At 47.5% G+C, this 21793-nt stretch overlaps 1 protein-coding gene across 1 annotated transcript in view; it reads right to left on the bottom strand.

Moving 5' to 3' along the window:
- Snrnp70 (small nuclear ribonucleoprotein U1 subunit 70) overlaps positions 1 to 17559 on the bottom strand; it is an 18387-nt gene extending 828 nt beyond the window's left edge. The window contains 9 exon segments of the mRNA XM_055613475.1: positions 1 to 12; positions 2416 to 2517; positions 5502 to 5583; positions 8959 to 9021; positions 9144 to 9208; positions 12963 to 13017; positions 13263 to 13325; positions 16524 to 16680; positions 17347 to 17559. The exon segment at positions 1 to 12 is cut by the window's left edge and continues 4 nt beyond it. Coding sequence (XP_055469450.1) covers positions 1 to 12; positions 2416 to 2517; positions 5502 to 5583; positions 8959 to 9021; positions 9144 to 9208; positions 12963 to 13017; positions 13263 to 13325; positions 16524 to 16670 — 589 coding nt within the window. The 5' untranslated portion in view covers positions 16671 to 16680; positions 17347 to 17559.
- Between the last annotated feature and the right edge of the window lie 4234 nt (positions 17560 to 21793).

Below are 21793 nucleotides of genomic sequence, written 5' to 3'. Positions count from 1 at the left end.
CAAGGCCACCTCCTATGGGCCAAGCAAAGGAACATTGATTCAATGTGAACAGGGTACAAATGGCATAACTTTAGAGGTGCCTAAACAGCTGACAAAACCCCACAGGACAGCCATGTTTTTCACGCAAGGCTTTTACAAAGTGCTAGAGCTGGGGAATACCTAATAAGAACCTTTTTGCCTCAAGCCAGTCAAGCTCACCTCTAGGCTAGTGCAGTACCACTTTGTATTTTGAGCACAAAGTCCAAAGCGTGAACCTATAGAAAAGCTGAAAGAGGCTGGGTGTCTCCTGTACTTGGGAGACAGAGGCAAGTAAATCATATATGAGTGTGAGACCAGCCTGGTCTACACAATGAGCTTCAGCCAAGGCTAGAGAGAACCTCTCTCTAAAAAAAAAAAAAAGAAAGAAAGAAAAGAAAAGAAAACCCGGATGACCTGCCACACTCAGGTTTCCCAGGGCACCATAGCCTACATTTCCAGCTGCCTCAAATAAAATAATAATTTATTATTTATACAGTGTTCTGCCTGCACTCCAGAAGAGAGCACCAAATCTCATTACAGACGGTCATGAGCCACCATGTGGTTGTTGAGAATTGAACTCAGGACCCCTGGAAGAGCAGGCAGCGGAAGTGCTCTTAACCCCCGAGCTCCTCAGCAGCCCTCTTGCTTTCCACAACAGCCATGAACCTTACATTTACCTTCCTTGGAGTAGGCTTGCTCTCCACGTCTCTGGACTTTCTACTTCCCTGTCAGTCTCGAAGCACCAACTCAGACCCTGCCCCACTCACCACACTATAACCCCCTCCAGTGTTACAGGCCACCAGCACCTCACCAAATGTTCAAGGAAACCACCACTACATCCCTTCAGATTCTGAGGTGCCACAAAATGAGGGACCTTACTAAACCTGCACAGATTCAACACCTGGTCAAGAAAGGTGGTGTGTACCTCACCAATAGCACGAAGGAGTTTCAGATGGGGAGCCACTTGCCCCAGTGACTTGGCAAGGAAGGGTTACGGCTGGGAATACCACATTCCTGTAGTTTCCTGTATCACCCAATTGAAGGTCTAGTGAGATGGGGGTGCGTTTCACGTAGGAACACAGGCAAAAAGAAAGTCAGCCACACGTCAGGCATAGGTAACAAGTTGGACTAATGCAATGCAGGACCCAGGCTTCTGGCTACCGGATCACAACAACGGGCTTCCGGCTACTGGATCACATCAACACAAAAAGATGCCAACAGCATCTTTCAGAAGAAATACTTGCTTTCTGCAAATTTGAGATAAGCTGCTTCCCTCCACCACTCTTCATATCTGTCCTGCTGTGAGTCCAAAAGCAACAGAGCTAGTTAAACCAGTCTGAAACCTCAAAAACTGAGTTAAAACAAACATCTGGTACTTTAAACACTGAGGCAGAAGGATCACCATAAGCTTGAGGCCATCCTGGGCTTCACAGTTGAAGACCCTGTCTCAGAAACACACAGACAACAAATACTGCCATGCAGCACTGCATGCAGAGAGTGCTGCACAAAGCTGCATATCTGCCCATCTGAGTGAAGAAGGCTCACACAATCACATTATCCACAAGTCTGTACATAGGACAACTGGCTTGTTCTTGAAACTTCGGGCATCTCCCAGAGCAGCAGATGGCCTCAAAAACCTGCCACTTTCCTAAGAACTGGAGGCCCTTAAGGGTTGGGGTGCTAGTTCAACTCAGCATAGGTGCACAGGGGAAAGCAAAGCCATGCAGCCCAAGACAAAGGGATACCTGGCACACAAGACCCAAACCCAGGCAGGCCTAATGCTGGTGTGTCAGATGAACAATCAGCAGAGACTGATGCCTGTCCACAGAAAGAGGAGCACAATCGAAGTCCAGTCTCAAGGTCCTCTTGGTGAGGACAATTCGACACCACAAGCTTTGGGACTGACACAGAGCCCTGCATCAGTAGGCTCCTCCTTTCTTCATATGTATTTCTAGACTTGCCACAGTAACAATCCTGATGGAGAGAACCAACAACTAGAAAGGCAGCCAGTGGACAGATGAAAGGTCAGAACACAGACAGGCTGCTGTTCTCTTGCTCCAGATATGAAGCCACGTCCTGGGCTGCTGACTCAGCAAGGAGTGACTGGAGAAGCCATTCAGTGAGCAAGAGCATAGCTAGAGGCAGTGAACGACACCCTCAAACTCAGCCTGTACTCCACAGGGGGCATAGACAGCTGAGGTCAGTGCTGAAGTTACTCCTACTGCATAATAGCTGCTACTGGTCAATCACTCATCCAGAAAGACCAGAGCATGCTTGGGTACTCATGTGTAAGTGTCTCTGTGTGCATCATGTCTAAAGCCATGAAAATGACAACTGGCATATGAATTGGCATGACTGAACACAGGCCCAGGCACCCAGAGGGCAGAATGTACTCACCCAGTCGCCGGGGCCTCCAGCCCTTCACAGTGCGGCCCCTCTCCACATCCACGAGGACCCTCCTGCCATCTATCTTCTTGCCATCTGCGTGCTTGTAAGCGGCTGCAACAGATGTGGGGGAGGGGGAATTCCCCAGAAGGTCCTCTAGTCAGACAAGGCTCGACACAAGAGCATCCCTGCCCCTCAAACCCCACCTGCACACATAACACTCACACTCCCACCAGTCAGCCAGGCAACCAACAGCCAGACAGCCCTCTCCCCACCCTGAAGGGCCTGCTCCATCCAGTGCCTGATTTCCTTTTTGGCACCCCCAACTGCTATTGGGGGGCAAAACAACCACCCTGACTACCCCCAGCTCCCACACGATGGAGCAGCCCCCTCCTGCCAGGGCGGCCAAAGTTGCTGCAAAGAAACTGGAGGTTAGCTGAATGCTGGCCTCTGCTGTGGGGAGGGCTCCTCCACACCCAGGCATGCACCCTAGACACCATGCTGGGCAGGAGGCCTGCTAGGCCCCTCTACACCCAGGCATGCACCCTAGACACCATGCTGAGGCAGAAGGCCCAGTGGGCCCCTCCACACCCAGACCACACCAGTTTTCTTTTTCTGTGTTTTCACAGGGGAGGTCAATGTGAGGAAACAGACATTAGAACAGAAATGCACAGTAGTGGAAAGACCTTCAGGAACTGGCAGGGATAGAGGTGGGTGCTGAACTCCCCAGGGGCCTCCAAGGACCCTGGCTAGACCCAGAGGGACATGTGCCTTGCTACTCAAAATCCCTGCCTTACCTGAGCCGACTGACCCTGCCACCACCTAGCCTGGCCAGCTCTGTCCTCCAAGCCGAGCTCAATGGCCAGCAGGGAATGCAGCCCCGCCTGAGCCCTCACGGAAGTTGAGGAGCATAGGACATAGTGGGGAGGCCCAGAGTCCAGGCCTGTGATCAGGCAGGGCTGTTAAAAAGGCCAAAAAGTCCCTGTCCAGGTCCCAGTCCTGGCCTAAGGGACTATGCTCACCAACCACAATACCCTGGCCCACCCCTGCCCACTCCCCCCCCAATAACAACCAGAGGAAGAGAAAAAGGTGCCATTTACCGATGCCGGCCTTGCGGGTGTCCAAACCGAGCGGGATGGGGGGGGCCCGGCAACTCCTGGGGGCCTGGCGAGGAGGCGGGCTTCCCGGGGGTGGGGTGGGAGTGGGACACGGGACTGCTTACCTGGAGACCCCAAGCTTACCTGAACACTCACACAGACCCCACACCCACCACCATTGGGGCAGCTAAAGCTACAGGGAGCCCTGAGAAGGAGAGACTACATTCCTACATCACCTAGAGACAAGTAGATGAAGGAAGTAAGGGAGCCTCAGAGCCTCCCAGAGGATGACTTGAGCCCGGGCCGGGAGCCTTAGGTCTATCTATCCTGCTTGAACTTAAACAGCAGGCCTCAACTCAAGGCCTCAAAGCACCTGCTGCCTCACCACTACCTCAAACAGTCACACTCTACTAGGCACAGGCCCAACCCTCAGTACTGGGGTCAAGCTTTCCACCTCCAATTCCATTCGACCACCCACACCACTAATGGCAGCAGCTCTGAGGCTGGTACACTGGGGACACACCTGGTATCCAGGAAAAAGTACTTCCCATGCTCCAGGAGGGGCCATTTGGCCCCTAACCCCAGAGCAGAGTGAGAGGGGACGGAACTTGAGGACTGAGGTCAGTCAAGTACAGGAACCCTGCTCAGGTTCCCCATCCCACACCCCAGGAGAGGTCCAACCCAGAAAACAACAAGAAGACCATGTGATTGTGTAAGTCTAGGCTTCTCTCGCTTTCCCTCTCTTTCGCCTCTGTACAGTTTAGTAAAAACTACCACACTTTTCAGTTGTTTATGGCCTGTTCACCCCTCCCATACCCAGAATCCCAATCCATGCACTTTGGGGAGCTCAGGCACTGAACATCACAGTTGCCTTCTCAGGAGGCTCCCACCACACCAAGGAAGACAGGAGGGACACAGTAGCCCGAGCTAGAAGCCAGAGACTCCAAGACCACTATGGTAACAACTCCACAGAAGTCAAAGGGCAGGGAGGGTCGGGCTGAAGGGCTCCACATAGAGCCCTGGTCCCAGGACACCCCAGCATTAGATTGCCAATGTGACCTAGGTGTCAGGAGCTGGGTGGAGCCCGACTATGGTTGGAGGCCAGTGCCTCTCCTACCGAGGTCCACCCTTCCCCTTGGGATCAGTGAGATTACCAGAGAGCATGTGGATGGGGGCAAGAGGGGTGGAGGGCACCCAATGAGGTAAGGGCTGTGGGTGAAGGGAGCCTGGGGCGGGAGGGGAAGCCTCGCTGCTCCTAAGCTGCCTGGCTAAGCTGGGCTGGTGTGCGGTGCTGTGATCTTACCCATGATACAAACCCTTATACCAACCATACACTGAGGTGTTGTAAGGGGAGCGTAAGCATCAGCTGCAAGCCAGCTGCGTGGTGGCTGCAGTGACAATAAGAACAGTCAATTAATACGGCGGCCCCTGGACACGCCGCAGCCCTGCCCACCCCCACCCACCCAGCCCTACCCGAGTGGACGCCGCATAGCCTCAATGGGGCTTTGTAGCTGTGGGTGCTAAACATGCCCACCAGATCACTACTTGATGAGAACTGAGTAGGGTTGGGGTGAGGAGGTGGAGGGTCGGGTGGCCCAGCCCAGTTCCACTGGGGGGAAAAAAAAGAGAGCTGGTTCAAAGGCCAGCTCACTCCAACCTGGTGGCCCCCAACTCCAGTGGGGGCCTAATGGGGAGAAGCCTCCCCCAAATCCGACCCCCCCACCTCCGGCTGGCCCCGTACCTCACCCAGTGCCCTCCTGGCCCCTGAGGTTCAACGTGTGAGACACTTACCTCCCTGGGCTCACACACACGTTGTGGGGGATTTGGTTTTTGATTTTTAAAAAACACGTATATATAAAACAAAAAAAGATATATCAGAAACAGAGGGAGAAGAGACAATGCTAAAGTCAGGTACGGCAGGGGAGGGAACAGACGACGGGGGAAGAGGCCGGGTAGCAGAGGTAAGAGGGTCAGAAGGAAGGGCAAAAGCACAGTACTCACAGTGCATGTCTCGTTCATGCTCATACTCGATGAAGGCATAACCACGGGGTTTCCCAGAGCGCTTACTGTATACCATGTGAATCTGCAGGGCAGGCAGGCAGAAGTCAGCCCCACTAGTTAAAGGGCTGCCCCACCCACCCCGTAACACAACTTGTAACACACGCCTTGAGCTGGGGGACACACCAATAACAGATGTGTCCTTCAGGAGACCCAAGGGACTCTCACTCTACTGAAAGCCAAAGCAGATTGGAAACCAGAGGGGCAGAGAGGCAACACGTAGGAGGCCGAGGTCTTCAAAAGCAGGCTGGACAAGGCTGAACATACAGCTCAACGGAAACTCAACATTCTGATGGTGGAGATCCTCAGATGAGGCCACAAAGCCAGCTGAGGATGAGGAATGAACACTTTGTTGAGCATATAGGGCCTCTATAGATAGTCCATGTAGAACTGGGGCAACAGGAGTCTGCCGACAAGCATGGCAAGAAGGGCATGTGCAGACAAGGTCCAGCATATGCGAAGGCAGGAGCCTAAAGGACCCAAAGCACTTAAGAGCCTTCTGCAGGACAGAACAGGGATGAGGGAGCACATGGCCACACTGTAAGGTCATGTAAGGTCAAGCTGAAGCTTCTGGGCCCTGTCTCCATACAGAGGACACTTGAGCAGAGAGAACCAGGATTCAGAAAGAAATGCTGGGACATAGGAAGCAGGGTAAAATAGTAAGACTTCTGGAAGTTAGCAGTATTTGATCCGGTTCCCAAAGAATGACTGGTCTCCTATGCACAGTAGTACCTGTCCACACATATGTGGACATGGTCCTAAGCTTGCTCAGGAATCCTAGGATTTTAACTCTACAACCTGCCATCTTCAAAAGCCAACTGAAATTCCAAGCTGGCATGTCAGTGCCAGGTTCCATCAGGCCTTGGGAGTGTGAGGGGAAACCAGTTCCTGAGACCAAGGAATCAGGAACAGGCCAGAGGACCCATCCAATGGCTTGCCCTAGGCTAAGCAGCTTGTGTCCACCATGAACACCAGGCCTTACTTTGTCTCCCAGCAGAGGAAAATAAGACACAGAGGAGTTAATCAGGTTTTATGTAAAAGCTTTGCCTAGCATCTCTTTCTTGCCTTGTTTTTGTACAGAGCTCAGGCTAGTCTCAACCTTATGAAAATCTTACTGCCGCAGTCTTTCTAGGAATGGGATGATGGTTATGAGCCACCGCACTTAAAGTCAGCACGCTTTCTCTTCCGTCCGATACCTTCTATTTAAATAATTTGAGATTGTAATAATCTTATCTCTCCCCTCCAAACCCTCCCGTGCTCTTTCAAATTCACTTTTAGCTGTCGGCACATACGTGTGTGTACTTGGGCATCCCTAAACCAACCTGCTCAGTCTGTATGCACTGCCTGCGCATGTTCTCAGGACTCACCATTTGGTAATGGATAACCAAGTAGCGTGCTTTTCCCTAGATCCCTTCTAACTTTTTCCCCATCATTAGCGTGCTCTCTCACCTTTGCCTTTAGAGATTTTACTAACCTTGGCTGGCCTGAATTTGGTATGTAGACCAGGGTGACATAGAATTCAAGAGATCCACCTGTCTCTACCTCCAGAGTGCCGGGATTAAAGGCATGTGGCACTACCTCTGACACATATTTCTGGTCAGACACCAGACACCTCAGATCGAGGGCCATAGAACACATCCTATCTTAAGCACACCTCTGCCTTGTACCAATAGTATCTGCAGATTGTATGAAATTAACAAGTTTTCCTTAGCTACATGGCAAGTTCAAGGCCAGTTTGAACAACTTAGCAAGACATTTAAAGTAAAACAGAAGTGGGAAGGGCTGGATAAATGGCTCCTCAGGGGTTAAGAGCACTTACTGCTCTTGCTGAAACCAACTATTCCCGCAGGACAGCTAACAACAGTCCATAACTCCAGTTCCAGATCGAGGGCACTGCTGTGCACACTTGGTATACATACATGAAGGCAAAATATACATTTTTTCCCCCCTCAAGACAGGGTTTATCTGTTTAACCCTGGCTGTCCTGGACTCGCTTCATAGATGGCTTTGAAGTCACAGAGACTGGCCTGGCTCTGTCTCCCTGAGTGCTGGGATCCAGCTCAAAACACATTTTTTTTTTTGGGGGGGGGGGGGGGTTAAAAAAAAAAAAAAAAAAGCCTATTTGGAATAGAGTGATACCCTGTCTTAACAAATAAATTAATAAAGCCACTTGGAAAGGGGCTGGGGATGTGGCTTAGTTAGTAGAGCAATTACCTAGCATGCTGAAGCCACATTCAATCCCCAGCACTGCAAAAACACAATTGTGGTGGTACACACCTGTCATACCAGCACTTTGGAGGCAGACAAAAGGATCAAAATTTAAGACCACCCTCTACATAATGAACTCAAGGCTGGTCTGGACTATGTGGGCCAATCTTAAAGCTAATTTGAGCCAATGAGATGGCTGAGTTTCATCTCTAGATCACTGTGGAATAAAATCCACCTCCCAAGTTGTCCTTTTATCTCCCAATATGCCAACTCTACCCTCCTTCCCCAATGTAATAATGCAGAGGACCCGAGTTTGGGTCCTACCATCTACATGGCAGCTCACAACCATATGTAATTCCAGATCCAGGGAATCCAATGTCCCCCTCTGGCCTCCATGGCACTGCACTCACATGAGTATGTGTACGCACAGGCAAATAAAATAAGCCTTTAAAAAACCTAAGAAACAAAATTTAAAATAAATGTAAGAAATGGCTCAATGGTAAGAGCACTTGATGCTCTTGCAGAAGACCTGCCCTTCGTTCCCAGCACCCACATGGTGGCTTACAACCCTATGTAACCCTGTCTTAGCTCTAGCAACCTCTCTGGCCTCCTTGGACACCAGGCACTAATATAGTCCACTTATAAACAAGCAGGAAAAAGGACACTCATATACATAAAATATTTTTAAATAAAGAAGTAAATAAATAAATAAAGCAGCAGTAACATGAGGGCTGGGGATATAGTTTTGGGTACAATGCTTGCTTAGTATACATACTGCTACCATAGGCTTAAGCCCTAGTCCTGGGGCAGAAGGGAAAAAACTAACAAAGGAGGTCTTGGGCAGCGAACACAGAAGGACTGGTAGTTGAAGACCATCCAAAAAGTTATAGTAATCTTAAGGCCAGTCTTAAATGCATGAGGCTGCCTCAAAAACAAAATGTAAAAAAACAAGCCACGTAAACCCAGCCTAACTCTAGTGGGCCAGAACCCTGCCTCCTGTGCTCTAAACACACAATGACTCGAAACTTCCAACGTCACTTCTGATATTAAAGCTACACTAAAGGAAATAAACCCAGGCCCAGAAAAGATGTGAACTATGCCTGGGCTGGAAACCCAGCATTCTTCCTCTCTTCAAGCTACTGTTCCCTCCTACAAGTACCTGCAATTCAACCCTTCATTCCAAACCACTTACTCTTTTGATGGGTCCATACACCTCAAATTCTCTCCGAAGTTTAGATTCTGTCGTGTCATAGTTCTACAGGAGACAAGGTTAAGTTAAATGTGAGAAGTACACTGTTCCAAAGCTCTTGAACCACCCAGGACTAGACCCAAGTTCTCAGCAGCCTAGAGTTCCCAAGGAAGGAGCTAGGCACTTACCACTCTAGCCACGAACAGAGTCTTGAAGGCATCGCCCTGAGCATTGGGATCATTGTGAGGGTCCCCTGTAAACGGAGAAAATCTTTTAAGTACACAGTGCCCAGAGTCCTTGGTGTGAGAGTGATAGGCAGAGGCTGAGGACATGAAGATGGAGCCTAGGCAGGTCCCCTCTTTAAAAGAAAAGCTCATAGTAACCTGGCAGGCTTGGGTACACACTGTTTCAGGTCTGGTTTCACTAAAGTTTAATGACTTCCCCCTAACCCCCAGGCCACCAGTGGAAGACAGAGGTACCCCTGCTTTCTTGCTCAAAGGTCATCACAAGCATGCCAAGTGTTCTTCCAAATAGCTATGATCCTGAGAAGGGCCGAGATCTTTATTTTATTTTATTTTTCCCAGCATTACTTTCCATAGACCAGGCTGGCTTCACAATCTGTTCCTATCTTTAGCTGGGTGTAGTGGCACACGCCTCTAATTCCAGCACCCGGGAGGTAGAGGTAGGTGGATCTCTGTGAATTCAAGGCCAGCCTAGTCTACAAAGTGAGTCCAGGACAGCCCAGGCTACACACAAAAATCCTGTCTCAAAATTCCAGACAAGGCTAGAGAGGTTAAGAACACTCACTGTTCTTCCAAAGGTTCTGAGTTCAATTCCCAGCAACCACATGGTAGCTCATAAGCATCTACAGTAAGATCTGGTGTGCAGGCAGAATGTTGTATAAACAACAAATAAATCTTAAAAAAAAAAAAAAACAGACAGACAGACAGACAGATAAAAGACTTTCAACTTCAACTCCACTAAAGACATGATCTCAATGTTGTCAATCTCATCCCAAGAACTGTCCTTCTATCTGACCCTAGCCAGGGTTCATTCCTAGGGCAGAGAACTGGGAGTGAAGAAAAAGAGATAGGTATGTCCCCCTTTCAATTCTCTTTAAATAAATGTTGCTTTTTGAGGCAAAAGGATCTGAGAAACACAACATTTACAGACGGGCCAGGTATATAGCTCATTAGGAGAACACATACACAAAGCCTTGGGTTCTATAGAGAATAGCACCATATAAACAGGCCGCTAAGACAACATGGCCAAAGGTAAAAATGGGCACACACCTCCCAAACACCTGGTGAGGGTGCAATGAGTATTGAGCGCTGCCTGCAGGGTGGATGGAAACCAACTGAGAAGAGAGATTGCCTGAAGGGCAGCTAGGACACACCTCTGCGCAAGATACCTATAGTTCTTGCTTACCATAAGGGTTGATGAGTGACTAACAGCAGAAACCCATGCCACCAAATCAGTATTCCTTTCTGGAGGAACTCATTACCTGAGAGATAGCAAGTAACACCAGTACCTACTTCTTAGTGCACGTGAGGCAGATTTGCGTCTATACTCAGCACTCACTGGTCAGAGCCCTGGAAAAGAACTGGCCCACAGGAAACCTTAGAGCTAGAAAACTTTATCAGATACACTGACAAACCACTACTTTTTCATCCTGAAAATTGGAATAACCTATGTCCTGCTGCATGTAGAAGTCACATGAAGGACATCAAGTGTTCAGCAAAGGGTCAGTTTCCTTGAACAGGTGTCTTCTGACAGGACAAAGCAAGCTTCTACAGTTAATGAGCATAAACAGACCCTACTGCACCTGCTCCATTTTGTCTGCTCTGTTTTGGACAGCACAATGCACACCCATGAGCCTGCTTCAATTACCAACATGGGACCTAACATGATTGATCTCTACATTCCCCAACTGAACTTCAGGATTTCAGTCACATACCAGAGCTTGCCATGCTGTCTTTAATATATTTAAGTAAATTTTAACCACAACATCACTGTTAATATTACTAATTCTAACCTTACCTACAATCCCTCATTTACTATTCTTCAACCAGGGCTGTTTCAGAATGATACTTTTATATATCACACATTTAAACCTCAAGCCAACCAACCTACAAGTCTGGCTTGGTTGAAGAGTCTTTTCTAGTTTTTGTTTTTTGTTTTTCAAGACAGGGTTTTTCTGTGTAGCCTTGGATATCCTGAAACTCTCTGTAGACCAGGCTGGCCTCAAAACTCAAAGATCTGCCCACCTCTACCTTAGATGATGAGTCTTTTGACCTCTTATTCCATTATCCCCATAATCCTTGCCCCTAACTTTTCCTCGTCAAGCTTAAAAAAAAAAAAAGAAAGAAATCTGGTCATGGGTCTGTTCTATACAATTTCCCACATTCCTCACCTAGTGCAAGGCACACCTTAATAGTCAACTGGGCTTTATGCTGAAAGCAGAAGGGAGGGATGAGCACTTGTCCCTAGCAAGCCCCTTAGAGAGTTTGGGCTGTGGAGACAAGTACACAAGAAACACCGCTGAAGCACTGTCCAAGCCAGGAGTGCCCTAGGTGCTACCCCTGGACATGGAACATCCACCTCTGTGACACTTAGCAAGTAACAGGGACAGGTCTTTGTGACAAGCTAGGGAGGTTATAAATGATGCTACGATGGCGAATCTTAGTTGTCAACTTTTATATCTGGAATTACCTAAAACCAAAGCAGTGGGGCACAGTCTTGAGAATTTCTGGATCTCATCATTTGAGGTAAGAAGACCCAACTTAAACATGTTGGCAACCAATGTAAAACTATGAAGGAAGGAAGTTTTTTGCCTGCCTGCCCTGACTCTCCTGCCAGGGTCATCTATCCTCCTGCTGAGACATTCTTTCACTGGTATTAGAGTCTACTTCTTTAGGATTCCAACAGACTGAAAGCCAGCTGAGACATCTATCCAGCCTCATGGACTGAACAACTATCAGATTCTTAACCTTTCTGATTAACAAACAGCCAGACCACAGCCTGTAAGAGACTCTAATAAATTCCGTCCCCCCCCACATTCCCCTTAGTCTATCAGTTGTTCCTTTAGAGAACCCTAACACAGGCACTAAACACAAAGTGACAGCAGCATCTGGAAAACACCTTGCACATCTAGAAAGCCATGTCATAGGGAAGGCAAAACTCCTAGGAATTGGAGGATAGAGGTATTCCTGTGGCTTGAACATGGAGTATGAGGTTTCTAAGGACATGCAGATAGCCAGAGCTCCATGTCTACCTGTTACTCATGCACACTAAGCACTCCTGTTCTAAACTACAGTGTAGAAAGAAATGATCTGCCAAGGCTGTAGACAACAGAGGCAGAGAAAAGTCAGCATCTGATGAACCTTTACCATTCTGATGAGCCTACTGAACACTGACACCTGACCCTTTTTTGAGTCTGGTTACCAAGCACTACTCAAATCCTCTGCATCTGGAGCATGAAGCATCTCCAATTCCAGGATTAGGGAACCAGGGATAAAGCCAGGACCAATTAGGCAGATCATCTAATGCTTTACCTGAAGACACAGTGGAATTTTTTTTTTTTTAACAGGAAGAGGAAGTGACTGGGGGTCTCCCTACCTGTTAGAAGCCTAAAACCAACTGGAGGTGGAGAAATGGCTCAGCAGTTAAGAGCACTGGTTGTTCTTCTAGAAGGCTGGGGTTTGATTCCCAGCAGCCATACAGCAGTTCATAACTGTCCAGCTCAAGTTGCAGGGAAACCTATGCCCTCTGCTGGTCTCCTACACGCATATAGGCAAAACACCCTTACATACAGAAAAGTTAATAAGACATTTAAGAATGTAAAAAGGAAAGTCTAAGCCAAGTGCTGTGCTTGGCAAGTAGTTGCTAGGAAAGTGAAACAACTCTGCTTTCTCAAGCTCCCAGGAGAACAGCAGCCCATGTGTGACCCGGGAAGAGTGTAGTAAAATGAGACTGGAGGGAAAGAGTACTGGGAGGGAGAAGCTTACACATTTTCAGCTCTGTCTCCACTTCCTGCTGCCGCCGTTCAATCTTTTCCCGTCTCTGCCAGTAGAAAGAAGTAGAATGAGTATACAAGTAAGTACCTTAATGTCAGGGACCATCTGAAAAAAGTAGCTAGGGTGCACATCTTTAATCCCAGCACTCAGGAGGCAGAAGCAGGCTAATCTCTGAGCTTGAGGCCAGCCTGGTCTACAGCATTCCAGGACAGTAAGAGCTACACAGAGAAACCAAGTCTTGAAAAACAAAACAAAAAACCCCAAAAGACTAAGGCAGTAAAAACAACATACCTTTCTCTCCATGCGTTCCTCCCGGGTTTCTGCCCTTGTTGGAGGAGGGGCATCTCGAGGGTCCTAGGAACAACAAGAGAGGTGACAGGGAAGGAATGGGGAGGAAAAATAGCAATGGACACCACAAAGGAAGACTCTCGGCTCCTCTCCACACATAAATCCAATAGTTCCCTGTACTGACAGAAGACAGAGGATAAGGAATGGAGATAAGGCATGCTCCAGTGCTGACCGGTGCTGACCAGACAGTGCAGGTGTGTGGCAAAGTTAATATAGAAGTCTCCAGTGTTCAGAAACTTCTACTTAGTTCAATTAACCTTATGTCTACTAGGCATAATAATTAAAAAGTCTCGTATTTGAAAGTCCTTTTTAAAAAACAAAACATATTAACAATTCTTTTGAACTATCAAAAACATCATCACTGAGCAGTAGTAATGCACGCCTTTAATGCTAGTATGAGAGGTGTAGGCAGGCTGATCTCGGAGTTCGAGGCCAGCCTGCTCTTCAGAGTGAGTTCGAGGATAGCCAGGACTACACAGAAGCCCCTGCTTGATTGCATAGGGAGAAAAAACAAAAAACCCCATCAATCCATCAATCTATATGACTGAAGACATTTGTTCATCAGATTATGACATAGGTGACAAAGCTATAAAGGACAGTACCAAAGCTACACGGCTTTCACAGCCAGGAATCCTGCCACTTCCACAATTCCAAAAACATACAGAGAGTCTAATGCTAGCAAAAGAAATAAAACAACAGTGGACAGGGTATACCGCCAAAGACAGCAGGTTTTGAAATCCTCACCAGGCTCTCATTAAATACTAATTGGCATATGACCCACAAAAAGGACACCACTGAGCTGTACCCATTAAAATAAGTTTATTGGACAGTAACATCTACCAAGTGGAAGTAAATGTTAGGCAAACGGAGGAAGGCAGGCAACTATTACTAAAGAATCACCTTTCTGTTATCTAGTAAATTCTGCCTTTCCTACTTAACGTCAGGATGTTTCTCCTAAAAATTATGGCTATATGGCAGCATTCCTTAAGTTTGCTCTGATGGTGGGCATGACAAACTTTCTGCATGAAAGACTGACTCCCAGAAGCTCAAGTGATTCAGATTTACATGGGCAGCAAGTAGAGCCAAAAGCCCAACTCCCAGCCTTAAGCACTATAGGATACACAGCCTTAGTAAACACAATCCTCTTTTAAAAATCCTTTTCCTTGGGTTGGGGATTTAGCTTAGTGGTAGAGCGCTTGCCTATCAATCGCAAGGCCCTGGGTTTGGTCGTCAGCTCTGGGGGGTGGGGGATTGGGAGAATCCTTTTTCTACGCCAGGAGGTGGCGATGATGGCGGCAGTGGCAGCAGTGGCAGCAGTGGCGCACGCCTTTGATCCCAGCGCTTGGGAGGCAGAGGTAGGATCTCTGTGACTTTGAGGCCAGCCTGGTCTACAGAGTGAGTTCCAGAACAGTCGGGGCTACACAGAGAAATCCTGTCTCAACAAAACAAACAAACAAACAAACAAACAAACAAGCTAAGCCATACCCTCCACCCAACAATGACATTTAAAAAACAAAACAGTAACTACAAAGCCAAGCCTTTCACAGAAATCCTGTACCGCTGCTCTCCACTCATTTCCGTTACTGCTGCCTCCTGCTGAAGGCTACCCTAACCAGTGTATTAAATATATGCTTCCCCCCCTGGGTGGGGAGCAGCCTTGAAGGCCACAGAGGAAGACAATGCAGCCAGTCCTGAGGAGACCTGATAAGCTAGGGTCAGAGGGAAGGGAGAAGAACTTGAGGAGGGGCATGAGCAGAGATGAGGGCAGGATTGAGAGGGGATGAGGGAGGGGGCTACAGCTGGGATACAAAGTGAATAAACTCTAATTTATAACAAAATAAAGCAAATTTTTTTTAAAAAATGCGTTCTGGCTGGGCACAGTGGCGCACGCCTGTAATCCCAGCACTAAGGGAGGCAGAGGCAGGAGGATCTCTTGTGAGTTCCAGGCCTGGTTTACAAAGTGAGCCCAAGACAGCCAAGGCTACACAGAGAAACCCGGTCTCAAAAACAAAACAAAACAAAACAAACAAACAAAAAAAAACCAAACCAAGCTTTCTAGGTTGGTGGTACACACCTGTTAATTCTGGCACTGAGAGAATGAAACAGGAGGATGAGTTCAATGTCAGCATTAGTGACAAAAGGAAATCAAGACCAGCCACACAACAACAACAAAAACTCCACAAACAAAAGTCAAAAGTGGTGGCTCACACCTTTAATACCAGCACTGAGGAGGTAAAGGCAAGCAGATCCCTGAGTTTGAGACCAGCCTGGTCTACAGAGTGAGTTTCAGTACAGCCAGGGCTACACAGAGAAATTCTGTCTTGAAAAAACAAACAAACAAAAGACAGATCCACTTTCCAAGGTAAGAAATCTGACCAATCAACATGGGCTAAGGACCACCAGAGCCCTACAAAAGATATTATTAACCCTACAAAACAACTAGCACAGAAATTAGCCTCTCCTGGAAGCACACACCCATTATTTGCAGCATTTGGAAGGCTGAGGAAGGAGAACTGCTACAAGATCAAGGCTACCCTGGGCTACAGAGCAAAAGCCTGTATCAGAGATGGAGGGATGGTTCAGAGGTTAAGAGCACTGCCTGCTCTTCCAAAGGGCCCAGGTTCAATTCCCAGCACCCAACTGGCAGCTTCCAAGTGTCTGCAACTCCAGTTCCAAGAGATCTGACACCTTCACATTAATGCACATAAATTTTTTAGTAAAACAAAAACACCAAACCCTGTCTCAAAATTTAACCAAATTTGTTAGCATGATGGTTCTGCAGGTTAATGCACTTGTCACCAAGCCTGACAACTTTAGGTTGACCTTCTGGACCCAAACGGTGGAAAGAGAGAATGGATGCTTGCAAGTTGTCCCCTGACGTTCACAGGTTTACAAGTGCGTGCATGCACACACACACACAAATATATAATAGTGTAATCCCAGCAGTCAGGAGGAAGGCAGGCAGATCTTTGTGAGTTCAAGGCCAGCCAGGTCTACAAAGCCAGGGCTGTCATACAGAGAAATCCTGTCTCGAAAAACCAAACAACAAACAAGAAAAACCAAAAAGGCATACAAAAGCACAAAAGAGCAGAAAATGTAAAAGCCACTTTTCTAAGCCACACTACTGAAGCTGTTTAGAAACTGAACTCCAGTGCGGTCGCTCCCTCCAGACCCAAACACTCCTAGTGTGCTCCGCGCACTCACCTCAAACTCTCGTATGTACGGTGCAATGCCACAGTAAGGTTGGTTGTGGTGTTTTTCATGTGGCAGCTTCTCCAGCGGTGGCAGGTACGGGATGGGGTCTCGGGGTGCAAAGAGGGCCAGAAGGTTGGGAGGCAGAAACTGTGTCATCTTGCCAAACCTGAGATCAGAAGCTTTCCGTTAGAGTACTTTAGCACAGGAGGTTTCCTCTAGAACCCCTTCTCTCAAAAAGCAAAACAGAACAAAAACAGGCGAGAGATTGCGAGGAGGATGCTGGTATCCCCGGTAAGCGGTGCCTGAAAAGGGAAGGTCCTCACAGAAGACTAGTAACACAGAAAACAAAGAGGAAAAGGAGTGAGGATTTGTGGGACCCAGGGATCCTGAGGCACTGAGCTCTCTCTGATGGTGCTGGCTTCATACCTTGAGATTATGAAGTAGGAGTCTCAAGGTAGGCCATAAAGATCGTATCTCGCAAGCCAGTGGCCTCTGCGTAAAACATATAGAATCCCTGAGGCGAAAGGAATTGTGGGTAGAGGTCCAGGATGCAACATAAAAAAAAAAAAAAGGCGAGGAAAAAAAGGCAACACACAAGCCGCAAGGGCCTGTGGGTAGGGGACCGCAGGAGGTAGGGGGAGGGGGACGCTGAGTGAAAGAAGGCTGGAGTGCCCAGAGAACTCTGGGAAAAGAATGGGGAAACCAGAGGGAAAAAGCTGAGGCGCCGACCCGGGAAATGGGCCACAGGCGCGGGGAAAAGGCTCGGGGAACCCGCAAGGGCTTGTGGGTAGCGGCCCCGCACCCCGTTAAGGCCACTCATTCACTCACTCACCGCGCGGCCCTCTCCTCGGCCTGACGTTAGTCTCAGGCCTCGCGGCCGCCGTTCACAAACAAAAACTCCCGCTCTGGCTTCCACTTCGGCGGCGCCCGCGTCAGCTGTCCTCAGAGGCCCGCGCAGCGCGCGCAGACAGGCCGCTCTTCGCAACCCGCGCGGCCTCAGCTCGCGACCGGAGTGGACCGGGAGCGGGCCCGGCTGGAATCCCTCCGCCGGCCGCACTGCGCATGTGCTGCGCGCGTCAAAAGAAAGCCACACAGAAGTCCCGGCCCTACGCGGGAACTGCGCGTGCGCAGAAGCTAGAGCCGCGGTCAAACTCCTTAAATGCCTGAGGTTCCGCGACCCGGCGACCTACTGCGCAAGCGTGTTCGGCCCTAGGTCGGCCTCCACCTCGTGCTCCATCTAACTGCCTATGACCACGAGACACTTACCGATGTTCCGCCCATTTTTCCTAACACTTCCCCGACCTTGTACGCATGCGTCTAGGGAATGCATAACTGCATTGTCCTTCCGCCGCATGTCAAAGAGTGCCTACCTGAGCAGGGTCATTGCGTTTAGTTTCCATTTAAAGGATAACTCTTCCCCAAGTTTCTTTTATGTACTAGCCACAGTTTGGACACAGCAGGCGACAAAATAGTTCTCTTGTTCTTGGAGGATACATTGTATATTTGTTTGGTGGGTTTTTTTTTTTCTTTAGTATGTTGCTTTTTTTCTCCATTTTTTTTTTCAGGCACTGTTTCGTTATATATCCCAAGATAACTTGTATCTATCTATCTATCTATCTATCTATCTATCTATCTATCTATCTATCTATCTATCTATCTATCTATCTACATAATATAGACACTATATATTTCATATATATTTGTTATTGTTTTTTTCGGTTGATTGGTTGCTTGGCTTTTTTTTGAGACAGGCTTTGTTTCTCTGTGTATCCCTGGCTGTTCTGGAACTCCCTCTGTAGACCAGGCTGGCCTTGAACTCACATGGCGGCTCACAACCATCTATAATGGGATCTGATGCCCTCTTTCGTTTGATGCTTTGGAAGAAGAGATAGTGACCCACCAAACTCGGGTCCAATACAATAAGAGCATTGTTTGTTTGTTTGTTTGTTTTTGAGACAGGGTTTCTCTGTGTAGCCTTTGTTGTCCTGTACTCACTTTGTAGACCACACTGTCCTCGAACTCACAGTGATCTGCATGCCTCCGACTCCCAGAGTGATAGTATTAAAGGCGTGCACCACTGCGCCTGGCTAGCAATTGATTTTGATTTTTTTTCCCCCACTCTTTCTTTTTTTTGTTTGTTTTTTGTTTTGTTTTGTTTTGTTTTTCCAGACAGGGTTTCTTTGTATAGCCATAGCTGTCCTGGACTTGCTTTGTAGACCAGGCTGGCCTCACAGAGATCCATCTTTCTCTGCCTCCTTAGTGGTGGGATTAAAGGGTTGAGCCACCGTGCCAGGGAAGATTTTTATTATTCTTATTTTAATCTCTCATATGTTACATCCTAACCACTCCCACCTCCTCCATCCCCATCCACTCCTCTGTTTCCCTTCAGAAAAGGAGAGACCTCCCAAGAATGTCAACCAAATATGGCATATCAAGTTGCAATAAAACTAGGTACCTCCCTCTATTAAGGCTGGATGAGGCAACCCAGTAGGAGGAAAAGGGTTCCAAGCACAATTGATTTTAACCACTGAGAAATCTTTCCAGCCTGATAGGATTTCTTTCTTGAAAATCTTGAGAGTAAATTGCAGTGACACTTCATCCTTCAATACTGTAGCACAGACCCTCTAAGACACAAGGACATTCCTATAAAACCACCAACTTTCACCACGAAGAGAATGGCCCGTGGTGGCCCACTCCTACAATCCAGGCCTTGGAAAGATGATTAGGGGGTCAAGGTTGGGTTGAGCTATACAAGAGTTGGTCTCAGGACTGGATACATGTTTTGGTGGTTCAAAGTGTGTATTGTTCTTGCAGAAGTCAAGAGTTTGCTTCCTGGATTCAACACTGAGTGGCTCACAAACACCCACAAGTCTAGCAGGGGATCTTCTGCCCCTTTCTGGCACATATCTGCACTCAGGTGCCCTCCTGGAATGCACCAATACACATAATTTTTTTAAAAGACCACTTCTGAAAACACAAACAATAAAAATTCAAAAGAGAGTCTTGGTGGTATATGCCTTTAGTCCTGGTAGTCTAGAAGCAGAGGCACGCAACTCAGTGAGTTCAAGGCCAGCCTGTCTCCTGCCTATGTGCTGGACATGGTGAGTCCCTGCCTAAAAATAAATAAATAAATAGAAAGAGGGGGGGGGGAAGCTGGGCATAGTGGCACACCCCTGTAATTCCAGCACTCAGGAGGCAGGAGGATCGCTGTGAGTTCAAAGCCAACCTGGTCTACAAAGTGAGTGCAGGACAGCCAAAACTACACAGAGAAACCCTGTCTCAAAAAATAAAAAAAAAAAAAAAAAAGAAAGAAAGAAAGAAAAAAAGAAAAGTGGGGGAAAAAGATTTTTACCAAGCTTCTAATCAGATTTTGACAAATGATCCAGGAATGTTTTTATGTTAATGAAAATACAACCCAATCAAACGGGTTTGTGAGACCTTGCCTCAAAAGGCAGTCGGGAGAGGAGGCAAGCTCAGGGTGTGGAGGATGTGGGATGAGGTGGGGCACTTGCCTGTCATGCTGGAAGCTCTGGGTTCCATCTCCAGGACAGGCATCTTTAAAAGCCCTTAAACTGGCCACAGTGTTCCACACATGTTCTCCTAGTGATAGGAGCGCTAAGGATGGAGAGTTCAATTCCAGCTTGATTTATCCTGTACTGCTCTTCCAGAGGATCCAGGTTCAATTCCCAGCACCCACATGGTGGCTCACAACTGTAACTCCAAGATCTGACACCCATAGACATACATGCAGGCAAAACACCAATGCACATAAAATTAAAATTAAAGAAAAAGAAATTTAAACAAAACAAACCCCCTCCAAAACCAGAGCAAAGAGCTGGAGAGATGGCTCAGCACTTAGGGGCATTGGCTGCTCATTCGGAGGACCTGTATCTGACCTGGCAAACAGGGCTCACACCCCTCTGTAGCTACAGCTCCAGGCCATCCCCAGTGAGCTCCTCTGGCACCCACAAGTAGCAGCCATGCACTGGCATACATGCAAGCACATGGAATAATAAAAAGAAAACTTAATTTTAAGACCACTTCAAAATAAGTTTAAATATTTTTAAATGTAACTCACCTTCCCTCTAGAAAAAGCTTAACTCCTACCTCTGTATCTGGAGCCACTGGGCAATTGACAGAGCCCTTGACGTAGACAGGGAAAACTTGGAGAAAGAAGCTAGGTTGTTTGTTTGTTTGTTTGTTTGCTTGTTTGAAGTTTTATTTATTATTTATACAGCATTCTGCCTGCACAGCAGATCTTACTATAGATGGTTATGAGCCACCATGTGGTTGCTGGGAAGTGAACTCAGGAAGGACCGTGAGTGCTCTTAACCATCTCTCCAGCCCCAGGAGCGAGGTTTTGAAAAGGAGCTAGGTGGCCTGGAGAGATGCATCAGAGGTTAAGAGCACTGACTTCTTTTCAAAGGTTCTGAGTTCAATTCCCAGCAGCCACAGGGTGGCTCCCAACCATCTACAGTGAGATCTGGTGCCCTCTTCTGGCATGTAGGTGTACATGCAGATAGAACATTGTATACATAATAAATAAATAAATCTTTAAAAAGAAAAAAGAAAAGGAGCTAGATATTTCAACATGTTCCGACACCTTTTAAACTGGCTATGTGGTGCATGCTGGTGATCCCAGGACTGGTAAGATGGAGGTAGGAGGATACAAGTCTGCCAACAGCTTCAACCTAGACAACCCCAATGAGCCTTCACTTCAGTACTCAAAGTGGCTCAGTGTTTAATGGATTCATGTCAAACTAACATCAGAAACTGAGTTTTGATACTCAGAAACCATGTAAAAAGCTGGATATAGGAGAACTTGTTTGTGATCCTAATGCTTGGGAGAGAGGGAAAAGAGACAGGCAGATCCCTGGACTCAGACAATAATTCGGAAAAGCTAGACATTTGGATTATACTAATGTCAGGCCTTTGTTTGTTTGTTTATTTTAATTTAAGCATAGCATAATGAGATATGAACATTTGTGGATCTGACTGAAGGGATGTTCAAGAACTGGGCTTTTGTTTTTTGTAATTTACTTTAAAAGTCTGTGTGTGTGTGTGTGTGCGTGTGTGTGCGTGTGTGTGTGTGTATCTATGTGTGTATGTGTTCATGTAAGTATGAGTGCTGGAGAAGGCCAGAAGAGGGTGTTGAATCCCCTGGAACTGGAGTTACAGGTGGTTGTGAATTGCCCAAAATAACTGTTGGGAACAGAATTCCAGTCCTCAGGGACAGCAGCAGGTACCCTTAAGTGCTGAGCCATCCCTACAGCCTTTTT

Source organism: Psammomys obesus, unplaced genomic scaffold, assembly GCF_907164565.1.
Source record: "Psammomys obesus unplaced genomic scaffold, mPsaObe1.curated_primary_1811, whole genome shotgun sequence".
Taxonomy (NCBI): domain Eukaryota; kingdom Metazoa; phylum Chordata; class Mammalia; order Rodentia; family Muridae; genus Psammomys; species Psammomys obesus.
This window is presented reverse-complemented; position numbering and strand designations above follow the sequence as displayed.